The sequence below is a fragment of the Ahaetulla prasina genome, chromosome 3 (assembly GCF_028640845.1).
Source record: "Ahaetulla prasina isolate Xishuangbanna chromosome 3, ASM2864084v1, whole genome shotgun sequence".
Lineage (NCBI taxonomy): Eukaryota > Metazoa > Chordata > Lepidosauria > Squamata > Colubridae > Ahaetulla > Ahaetulla prasina.
In genome coordinates, this window is record NC_080541.1 from 206,024,887 (window position 1) to 206,036,933 (window position 12,047).

Here is a 12,047-nt window from a genome sequence, read left to right on the forward strand (position 1 = left end):
ATGATGACAGAAAATGTTGCTTGGCCTTAGAAGCTAAGCAGGTGTAGACCTGATTGATACTTGGATTGAAGACTATGATGAAATAGCACTAATGACAGGGTGAGTTGATGGAAACACAGTCATTAGAAATTAGACACAACTCAGTGGCGCCTAAGGACCATGACAAAGTAAAGGTTGTGACACAAGACATTGTGCTTATTCTATATGTGTACGTGTAGAACTATATGTGTAAAAGAAGAACATGGTTACGTAGCAGGAAATGGTTTGAAAATGTAATGTTTTAAGACAGAATTTTCCTTCAGTGTTTCCTATCCTCTCTCAGCTGGAAGGAAGAAACATGAAATTCCCAAACTGAGGCTGGAAATAGAAACCAAACAGAACAGAATAAGAGAGTTGGAAGGGAATTTGGAGGTCATCTAGTCTAGTCCAAACCCCTGCATGAGGAGGAAACTTCATAGCATTTCAGACACGTATCTGTCCAGTCTCTTCTTGAAAGACTCCAGTAATGGGACACCCACAATTTCTGAAGGCAAGCCATTCCACTGGTTGATTGTTCTCACAGTTAGGAAATTTCTCCTTAATTCTAGGTTGCTTCTCTCCTTGCTTAGTTTCCATCCAAATATAGATAGCAGCCACATCCCCTGCATTAAAAATTCTTTCTAGCCAACCCATGTGAATCTGGGGCTGGTGACCAGTGTTACCGTATGACTTATGTGGTTTCCATGTTCCATATAGAGAAGTTACAAATAAATTTTATATTTTTATGCCCAAGATGCCATTTTAAGCAGACAACAGTGAATGACGGACAACTAACAATTCAGTGGAAAAGGAAAAAACTATCGAAACAATATTTTTTTTTCTATTTTTTTTTACTAAACCTTGCATTTAAATTGCATTTAAATTGTCACTACTTGTGGTGGCAGTTTAATAACACAGCACTTAAATGTTTATAAAGTATTAAACAGTCTGTACTAGATAAATCTGGTGGTAGAACAGTGATAATTTTCCTTATCATAAAAATGGTGGCAGGGTTGCCATCTAGTGATGAAAAAAGTAATTGCTTGAATAATACCTGTAGTTGTGGAGATACAAGAGAGAGTATGTTCAATAACCTGTTGGAATTATTAAAAATTCTGTAACTCTCATTGTTTTGCTTCAGCTGTCACAAGTAAAGACTTTGCAAATGAGCATGTTTCTCTATAAGCAAATGTATTAAAGAATAACTTGAAGTATATAGATGATACAACATTATTGTGTACAACACTGAAAATATGGAGGCCTAGAAAAAATGATCTGGAAAATCAAGGATGAAAGTGAAAAGTAGGACTGAATCTTAACATCAGGAAAACAAAGATAATGCCAATAGCTGCAGATGGACATAAAATGTTTATTAATCAACAAGGAGGAAATTGAATTTGTTCAAGAATTTATCTTCCTTAGATCCAAAATTGTTCATGATGGCAGTTCTACTCCTGAAGTCAAATGCAGGATAACCTTAGGCCACACTGTAACAGTTAACATGAATAACATCTGGAAAAGCAGACATATTGATGTAAATACAAAAAACAGGCTACTTAGCGCAATAGTCTTCTCCATACTGATGATCGAAGAATTGATGCTTTTGAAGTGTAATGCTGGTGTAAATTACTGCGCATAACATGGACAGCCAGAGTACCCAACCGAAAAGTGCTGAATCGTATAAAACCAGGCACATCACTAGAAGCCAAAATCACAAGACTACTTCTAATTTACTTTGGCCATGTCATGCATGCAAATTCACTGGAGAAGTCAATGAAAGAAGCTGTGCTGGGTAGGATAGCATTGGAGACCACTTCCCTATAAAGTCACCAAGAGTCAGACACAGTGGTGGGATTCAGCCAGTTCGCACCACTTCAGGAGAACCGGTTGTTAACTTTCTCAGCAGTTTGGTGAACTGGTTGTTGGAAGAAATCTTTAGGGCAGAGAACCGGTTGTTAAATTACTTGAATCCCACCACTGGTCAGACACAACTGAATGGTTTTAAACAACAACTAGAGAATAAATCAGGACTTCAATACCAATACTCATATCGAATTTTCAACATTGAAAATTCAGTATTGAAATACACTTCTCGAGCCACCTAAGAAACAATTGAGAAGTTGGATTTCACCATCTTACCTAACCCACCCTACAGTGCCATGTGATTTCCACCTTTTCCCAAAACAGGAATCTTTGTCAGTATTTGACTCAAATGAAGAGGTAGAAAGGAGATCAGGGTCTCCTTAAAGAGGGAACATAGGGAGGTTAATTTATGACAGCATTAAGAAGCTTGTCTAGGCAGTAATTGACAGTGATGATGTGGAGAATATGCAAATAACAAAACCATTCCAGGATTACTTTCTCATTTCTTTTATTTAAATAACCCTATTTAATTTAAAATTATGGAGATGGAGGCCAACTTTTTTATTGATTGCTTATGGTTTGGTCATATAAGTAGAGTTCAAATTATAATTGGTTGCTTAATGACCATTCAAAGTAATAATGGAGCCCCAAAATCTATTTATGATTCACTTTTGTAGTTATGACAGTCCCTCCTCCCTCCACATACACACTATTCTCACATAATTGCATTTTGGGCACTTGGCAACCAGCTCACCTTTATGGGTGTTTGCAATGTCCTGTGGTCATCTGACTACAATTTTTAATGATTATTATTTTTTTTGCTGGTTTCTAGCATTTACTTCTGGTTCCTGGCAAAAAACATCCATTGAGCAAAATGAATTCATATATAGATTGTGGCTTTCAGTTAATGACCACCATAAAAATGGCAAAATCAAGTCTGTTCACATGGTGACCCACTGCAACAACTGCAATGACATTAAGGGCCTCTGGTGGCTCAGACTGGTAAGACACTCTGTTATTAACAGCAGCTGCTTGCAATTACTGCAGGTTCAAGTTCTACCAGACCCAAGGTTGACTCAGCCTTCCATCCTTTATAAGGTAGGTAAAATGAGGACCCAAATTGTTGGGGGGCAATAAGTTGACTTTGTATATAATATACAAATGGATGAAGACTATTGCTTGACATAATGTAAGCCGCCCTGAGTCTTCGGAGAAGGGCGGGATATAAATGCAAATAATAATTAAAAAAAACATGACTGTCATTCTGGGCTCATTAAGAAGAGTGCTTAATATACGCTCCCTGTACAATACCATTAAGTACAATACCTGTAAACAGACAATTATGGGCTGAACAAATATATATATATATATATATATATATATATATATATATATATATATATATATATATATATATATATATATATATATATATATATATATATATATATATATATATATATATATATTTGTTTTCTGAGGTTTTCACGGGTGTATGTTCTGGGAGCACGAAGCTGAAGCCTGAAGATGACGAATGAGACTTCGTCGAAACGTCGCCAAGACACTTCCAATTTTACACGGGAGAAAACCCGAACAACCAAAGACCTATATATATATATATATGTGTGTGTGTGTGTGTGTGTGTGTGTGTGTGTGTGTGTGTGTATAGAAATTTGAGTAGGTTTTAAGGGCAAGGTACAGTCAAAATCTGAGTGGAACAGCTTATGTCAAGTTGTGGGTGTTTCAGCACTGGAGATTTTTAAAAAGTGACTGGACAGTCACTTGTTTGAAATGGCATAGGGTCTCCTGCTGGAGCAAGGGGCTGGGCTACAAGACCCCCCCAAGTTCCCTGCCAGGTCTATTCTGATTGATTGATTCAGGTCCCCAAAGAGAGAGAAATGGAGATGAGAATAGGGGTGGACTGCTGGGAGTTCGCAGGGGTTTGGGAGAACCTCTAGCTAAGATTCTGTGCAATTCGGAGAACCCCCAAATCCCACTCCTGGCTGGCCCCGCCCACCCCACCTCACCCCTCCCAGGAGTCCCCTGTTTTGGATGCAGGTAACTGCAGGGCGCGCACAGATGCTTGGGGAAGATGAAAAATTGGCCTACCGGAAGTTCAGGCAGGGCCTCCGGGGCCTGGGGAGGCTGCTTTCGCCCTCCTAGAGGCTCGAGGAAAGCTTCCAGATCCCAGGGAGGGCAAAAACACACACACACACCCGCTGTGGTACAAGAGGCCGACTAGGCCATGCCCATCATGGCCACACCCACCCAGCAACAGGGCAGAGACCCCTTGCTAAAAATTTTATTTTAAGCCCCCACCCTGGATGAGAACTTTAAAGAAGAAAAACAATTATAGGGCATGATACAGATGTGAAGGCAGAGTTAGTTTGCAAGTTTACAAAGGAATAGAACAATATAGTGAGTTGGTACAAACTAGATTTAGTTAGATTTCCTTTTTCTTTGCTATTACCTAATTGATTCCCAATTTCTTTGCTTCTTACTTCTTATTCTTTTCTTTGTATAGCGATTACTCTCAAAAGGAACAACATGACAAATATGTAAACGTGGAATATCCCACTGAGACAGGAATAACTATTGCAACATTATAAGAGCTGTATTTGTAAAATCTCCTTTGCAAAAATCTTCCTACTCTTTCAGCTCATAGTTTCTACTGTCTTGAAATGACATTTTCAAGTTTGATAAATCAATTCCTGTTATTACAAATGCTCATCTCTCAAAACTTATGACTAACAAAGGGAATGAAAGAAGGGAGGGAGGGAGGAATGAAAGAAGGGAGGGAGGGAGGGAGGGAGGGAGGAAGGAAGGAAGGAAGGAAGGAAGGAAGGAAGGAAGGAAGGAAGGAAGGAAGGAAGGAAGGAAGGAAGATTTCCAATGCTTCCTGCCAGCTTCCCACTAGGAAACTCCATGAGTAGGCTGAGAGGAAGTAAAAAAAATCTCTCCTGCTCCCACTGCTTTTTTTGCCTACTCATGAACATTCTGGTTCTCTGTTCAGGTAAGAAAATATCTCTGAAACAATGATCCAGCTCCTCAATTGCAATCTTATCACCTCTGAATTAGCTATGGCTTGTTTCTGAATCAGCATTCAAAAATTGTGTTGAACAGTCTGGCTGCAATATGATGCCTTTAACACTTACACAACAGGCAACAGTTGAAGGTATCCCATCATTCTATGAAGGACAGCAGGAAGAAAGTGTATTTCTGCTTGCCGTGTGTGTGTGTGTGTGTACACACATGCGTTTTAGAAATTTGATTTGACTGCTTATGAAGCAAACATGATTGTGCACACATACACACTCACACACAACCTGATATAGTGGTTAAGATATAAGGCTAAAAACTGGGAGATTCTGAGTTCTAGTCCCATCTTAGGCACAAAGCTAGAGAGGTTGGATCAGTCACTTTCTCTTAGCCCTGGGAAGGAGACAAGGAAGAACGGTTGCAGGAACTGGGTATGTCTAGTTTAACAAAAAGAAGGACTGGGGGAGACATGATAGCTGTGTTCCAATATCTCAGGGGCTGCCACAAAGAAGAGGGAGTCGGGCTGTTCTCCAAAGCACCTGAGGGTAGAACAAGAAGCAATGGGTGGAAACTGATCAAAGAAAGAAGCAACTTAGAACTAAGGAGAAATTTCTTGACAGTTAGAACAATTAATAAGTGGAACGACTTGCCTTCAGAAGTTGTGAATGCTCCAACACTGGAAATTTTTAAGAAAATGTTGGATAACCATCTGACTGAGATGGTGTAGGGTTTCCTGCCTGGGCAGGGGGTTGGACTAGAAGGCCTCCAAAGTCCCTTCCAACTCTGTTGTTATGTTATGTTATGTTATGTTACTTCTGAAAACGTTTGCCAAGAAACTTGGCAGGAGCTTCTCCAGGCAGTCTCTGAGAGTGAAACATGATTGAACGAAAATATATGTGTACACAGACACAGATACACGGCAGAGAGAGCCAGGATCAAACTAAATTTGATTTGATTTGTTGTTTTACTGTCTGTTCTGCACTTAGTTGGAAATGCATAATAAAAGTACTGCTATTATGAATCTACAGAGCTGAGGGTCTCCAACCTTGGCAACTTTAAGACTTGTGGACTTGTGGACTTCAACTCCCAGAATTCCTCAGCCAGCTTTGCTGGGAGTTGAAGTCCACAAGTCTTAAAGTTGCCAAGGTTGGAGACCCCTGTTATAGAGGATGCCTTGGTTTAACTTGCAACCTTTCCAACATGTGTTTCTTTAAGACTTCTCACAAGTGAAGGCAAATATACCAGTAGTGGGTTTCAAATTTTTTTACTACCAGTTCTGTGGGTGTGGCTTGGTGGGCGTGGCAGGGGAAGGATACTGTAAAATCCCCATTTCCTCCCCATCAGGTGGGACTTGGGAGGCAGAGAATAGATGGATGCAAGGCCAGTCAGAATTTTTACTACCAGTTCTCCGAACTGCTCAAACTTTCCGCTACCGGTTCTCCAGAACTGGTCAGAACCTGCTGAAATCCACCTCTGAAATATACATGTCCCAAGATAATGTTGCAAGATCCAATCTGGATCGGTCACCAGGACCAGAGGTTTAATCTTCTAGCTTTCAGATTCATGCTGGAGCCCATCTTCAGGGAATGTCTCTGTGTGCTTTGGGCTGTTCTGTGTGGTGTTTATATGGTGCCTGGTTGTGTGTGGCTTTTTAGTTGTTGAGAAGTTTTAAACCTTCTTCATAGCCTTTTCCCATAGAGTATCCCAAAGCAATTCAAATTTTAAGAGAATAGTTAAAACTGTTAAAGCAAAACCATTTAGCAATAGGAGAAAGAAAAGAGATTTTGAAAAAAAAGAAAAGAAAAAAGAAACCCGACACTATTATTAGCCACAAGGCAGCTTGGGTTTTCAAACGTCCAATGAGATTCTCAGTCATCCAGGTCATGGTTGTCCCAAAGGTGCTTTCTTCAAGAGGCAACTGGACTTTCTGGTTTTTCTTTAAAGACGTTTCACTTCTCACCCAAGAAGCTTCTTCAGCTCTAACTGGATGGTGGGGAATGGAAGAATTTATACTCCTTGCAGACAGCTGGTCATTTGCATTATTTTAGAGGCTACTTGGAGATGTACCTGTGTCCTCAGGGTCCCCTGAGTAGTGCAAATGGGTGTGGAGCCTTCTTAGAACTGTTGAAAGGACTTTGTTGTAGACTGGAGAAATATGATGTCCTATCCTGCCCCTCTGTTGAGAAGGGACTGTTCTATATTGACACAGATGGCCTCTTTTTATTTATTTATTTATTTTTGTCAATCATATATAACAGGTAAAAGTATAAACATAATTTTGATACATGAAAAGAGTAAGTAAAAAAGGAATATTAGGACAGGGATGGTAGGCACACTGGTGTGCTTATGCACGCCCCTTAGGCCTCTTAGGAATGGGGTGAGGTCAACAGTAGACAGGTTAAAGTTTTGGGGGTTTGGGGAAGAAGCTAGAGAATCAGGTAGTGCATTCCAGGCATTGACCACTCTGTTGCTGAAGTCATATTTTCTGCAATCAAGTTTGGAGCGTTTACCTTGAGTTTCTATCTATTATTTGCTCCTGTATTGTTGTGGTTGAAGCCTAAGTAGTCATTTGACCCCCTCTTTCAAACCAGCTGTCCTCTCTGTCCAAAATGTGGGCTTCGCTGTCTTCAAAAGACTGGCCTTTGCCTCTTAAATGCAGATGGGCTGCTTGTCCTGATGGGTTTGTTCTCCTATGTTGCGTCATGCGGGTTTTCAGCCAGTTCTCCTCCTGAGTAACCCCCATGTGACATAAAGACCCACAGCTTCCGAAAGCGCAATTCTGGTCCCTGCTCGCTAGGAGGCGCCCTGACTCCAGGCTTCCCAGAGGAGCCGCTTCAAAGCCCGGCGCTGCGCTTTTGCAAAGCTGCGGCAGCTTAAGCTGGAGCGGCGCCCGTTGGCTGCCGGCTGTGCCGCGGCCCCCAGCCCGAGAGAAGGCGCGCGGCTGAAATGAGCCAGGCTGCTGCCGAAGGGGGAGCCGCAGCCTCCGGAGGCCGCCCCTCGCCGCCCGCCTCCTCCTCCTCCTCCTCCGCCTTCCCCGCAATCGACGGCTGGGCGGCGGAGCTGATCGCGGATGCCGCCGAGAACGGAGAGCCCCGGCGGAAGGCGGCAGCGGAGGAGGAGGAGGCTCGGCCGCTTCCTTACTGTCTGCCCCCTGAGACCGGGAAGGAGGTACGGTGGGAGGCTGCTGGGGTGGCCATGTAGAGCGAAGCATTGTAGGGGCGGGGAGACGCTCGGCATCCTTAGGGGTTTGTGCACCTGGGGGGAATCTTTGGGAAGAAGGGAAGGACATGCTTGGAGAGGGCGGCTGGGTTCCCACGACCCACCGAATCCCAGGTTAGCCTACCGCGTTTTAGTTGGGCGTCTTGTCCGAACTTAGCCTCTGTGCCTTATTCCGTGGGTTATGCAAATCCACGACACCGAGTTCCTTAATTAACATGGGGTTCATCATGGGTCGTATGGACGCAGCTCAGAGCTAGGAACTGGCACCGAGGATATGGAATAATGAGGCAATCTGCAGAGTGGTTGGCAGGCAGGCAGCTAAAGGATATGAAAGGCATCCTTTTACATCCGTGCCACTCTTTTTTTTATTATTATTATTATTATTTATTCGATTTTTATACCGCCCTTCTCCCGAAGGACTCAGGGCGGTGTACAGCCAAAAGTAAAAACAGACGATACAATATACAATTTAAAATACAAATTAAAAAACTTATTTTATAATTGGCCTAAAAAACTTTAAAATATATAAAACTAAAACCCCATTAAAATTAATATTAAAAATTTAAAATCGATAAAATTTAAGCCTGTGGGTTTTTGTCTCGTTATGGGCGTGCCTTCCGCTTTTTCTTTATTTTGTTAAGAGATCCCTTTACCTCTGGAAGCAGTTACTCCACAGTGCAGTGACTGGCATCCCTATATGTAACAATATAAATGATCCAATACTTTACAAAACAAACAAACAGTGATTGACTGTGGGGTGGGAACATTACCTGTTGGTCTTCCTCGATCTTTCACTAGTGTTTTGATCCAAGCTATCCTTGGGAATCTTTGAACTGGAATTTCTTGCATGCTTTTTTTTCTTAAGCTGTCTCTCCAATCTTTGGAGGCCAATCATGCTGTAGATTCATATTAAGTATTGTAAGTTTCTCTTCTGTTTCTGCTACAGTTCAATATTAAAATAAAATGGAGAAAGTCACCGAGGGGAATACAAGGGCAAAGGTCCCATCAATATTGTGAGGCTACTGCTTGGCCGGTAAATATTTAATTGGGAAATGTAATTTTAAGATGGAATTGACTTATTCCCTGGAGGTTACAAGGTTAGGTTATATTTATATTCCACTTAATGTTCAAATTCAGCTTAAAATAATGATATTAGTATCTAAAGAGTTAAATTATTGAACATCATTTGCATCTGTGGGCTCATTTTTTATTTTTTTTTATTTTTTTTGCATTTATATCCCGCCCTTCTCCGAAGACTCAGGGCGGTTTACACTATGTCTTACACTATTTGGCTGTTAGCAACAACAGGCACAAGGAATAGACCATTTTTCCATGTTGCACCTTTCTTATAACTTCACATTCTAACTAGTTTTAGGTAAGGCATTTAAAACTTTTTTTCCCAAGCTCTTTTTAAAGGCTTTTTAGTTTGTTATGCTAAATTTATTTTTAATTGGCTGACTTCCTGAATATCTGAGCTGTGAATATTGTACTATTAGCATCCAAAAGTATTTTCAGTTGACTGAATTTCTGGATAATGCAAATTGCAAAAAATTGCGTTGTTAGCATCCAGTTTTATACATTTTTTTAAAATAAAAAAATGGAAGAGAATAGTGGATTTAAAAACTTAATACCCAAAGTAATGAACAGGTCCATTAATAAAATACTGTACTTGAATTATATTTCTTACCTCACACACACAAATAGGAATGTCTTAGAGCATTTATAGAGCACAGCATTTATAGAGCATTTATAGAGCACATAGAGCACAAATAATTCCCTCAACACTGTCAGACTATTTACTGAATCTGCACTACTATTAATCGTTTCATAGTTCCCATCACCAATCTCTTTCCACTTATGACTGTATGACTATAACTTGTTGCTGACAATCCTTATGATTTATATTGATATATTGATCATCAATTGTGTTGTAAATGTTGTACCTTGATGAACGTATCTTTTCTTTTATGTACACTGAGAGCATATGCACCAAGACAAATTCCTTGTGTGTCCAATCACACTTGGCCAATAAAATTCTATTCTATTCTATTCTATTCTATTCTATTCTATTCTATTCTATTCTATTCTATTCATTTTAGCGTAGTTAAGGATTTTCAAGGCACATAGTTTTATTGCAGTATATTGGAAGTGATCTCTTTTGAACAAAGCACACCTTTTTTTTATGTTGTTGTCAGAATTGACTGCCTGGAGAACTTCATGCAATTTTCTTGGCAACATTTTTGGAAATGACTTGACATTTCCTTTCTTTCTAGGGCTGAGAGAGAGTGTCACCCAGCTGGTTTTGTGCCTAAAGTGGTATTAGAACTCACCATCTCCTGGTTTCTAACCTGGTGCCTTAACCATTACACCAAACTGTCTGGCTATATGAAGCTTACTGTTGAGTGAACTTTCAAAGATCTCTCTTGGAGAGGGTTGAATAGATTGTTAAGATTGTATGAATCAGCAGCACAATGCTGAAATTTGATTATTGAGAGTAATTTAGTAAATATTTATTGTGTGTGTGCATAGAACAAATATAAGCAAATGTATGTGAATTTTCCAGTTTTAAATTTTGTAACGTAATAGAGAAAATCTGTGTGGTCATGGCAAATAATTCAAGTCAAATGTATATAAGATTTAATTTAATTCAGTTTGAATTGAAATTTTAAAGATCTTTATGTAGTAGTTAAAGTAATTTAATAAAAGGAAAAGTGTGTGAGAAAAAATAATAGACACACATGATTAATGAAATGAAAACAGTACTTTTGCCATACATTTAAGAGTTGTGTGTCTCTACATAATATATATGAAGGTTATCCAAAACAAACGATGTAAGGAACAACAGAGAGAATTTATACTGTTCAATGTTTAATACCTGAATTCTGACATTGTTGATATTTTAAAGTATAGTTTTCCTCTGTATTTCCAAGTGTGGTCTGGGCAAATAAATCCTTGCTCTCCAAACTGTTTAATTACAACAGGTTAAAATACTATGAACTGTAGGTTCAGCTAAACAAGTGATGGCAGAATCATTTGTTTGATTATGAGTTTTAGTCCCACTTTAGCCGTGAAAGCCAGCTGGGTGACTTTGGGCTAGTCATTCTCTCTCAGCTCAAATCACCTCACAGGGTGGTTGTTGTGAGGAAAATGGGAGGAGAGGGTATTAGGTATGTTTACCAGCTTGAGTTATTTATAAAATAATAAAGGTAGGATAAAAAGAATCTAATAAATATATTAATTTTAAGTGATAAAATAGGTGCCTTATTTGCAGGAACCTCACCTTAAAAAAATCCAAAAGGTCAATTTGGCTTACCTGGTCATGGTCTCATCTATTTTGGGAAGTATGATGGTTGTCATGCTTCACAAAGCCCAATGTAGTGCTTGGAGTTCCATGCTGCTAGTTAAATCAGTCTTCTGTAGTCTGACACTACCATAGTAGTTGTGAACTGTTTGACTTGGGGATAGAAAGGCTGAACTGAATAGAGTAATTGAATGAGGTTATTCTACACTTTGCCTCAGTCTACATTTTGTCCCTGTGACTTGGTTCACAGAGCAGACTTATTATTTGCTACTTGATAAATAATAATTTTCCCAGAATAAATTCAGTGAACTTCAACTGACATCTCATGAAGATACTTTTTCAGATGTTTAAATGTGTGTTAAGACTGTTAAGAGCAAGATAAATACCTGAATTAGAGTGTCAGTTTTTCTCCTACTTTGTTTTTATAATAGCATTGATACTGTTTTATGTGCTCAAATTAGCCCGGGGGAAGAAAATGTCAGGTTTGATTTTGCTAATCCTTAAGAGTCCATGCTATCTAATGCTGCATGATGACTGACACTCTTCACTTTTGTCATGTTTGTTTATGATTGTGAAATAATGGCTACTAAACTTCTATGCCTTTGTT

The 12,047-nt window shown here is 39.7% G+C and overlaps 1 protein-coding gene across 4 annotated transcripts in view; it reads left to right on the forward strand.

Moving 5' to 3' along the window:
• Positions 1–7,742: 7,742 nt before the first annotated feature.
• Positions 7,743–12,047, forward strand: part of BCAS4 (breast carcinoma amplified sequence 4) — a 38,261-nt gene continuing 33,956 nt past the window's right edge. The window contains exon 1 of one of the 4 annotated variants that reach the window (XM_058178089.1): positions 7,743–8,088. In XM_058178089.1, the coding sequence (XP_058034072.1) occupies positions 7,867–8,088 (222 nt within the window). In that variant the 5' untranslated portion in view covers positions 7,743–7,866. The remainder of the gene's footprint in view (positions 8,089–12,047) is intronic. The other 3 variants (XM_058178087.1, XM_058178090.1, XM_058178088.1) reach the window with 3 other exon arrangements.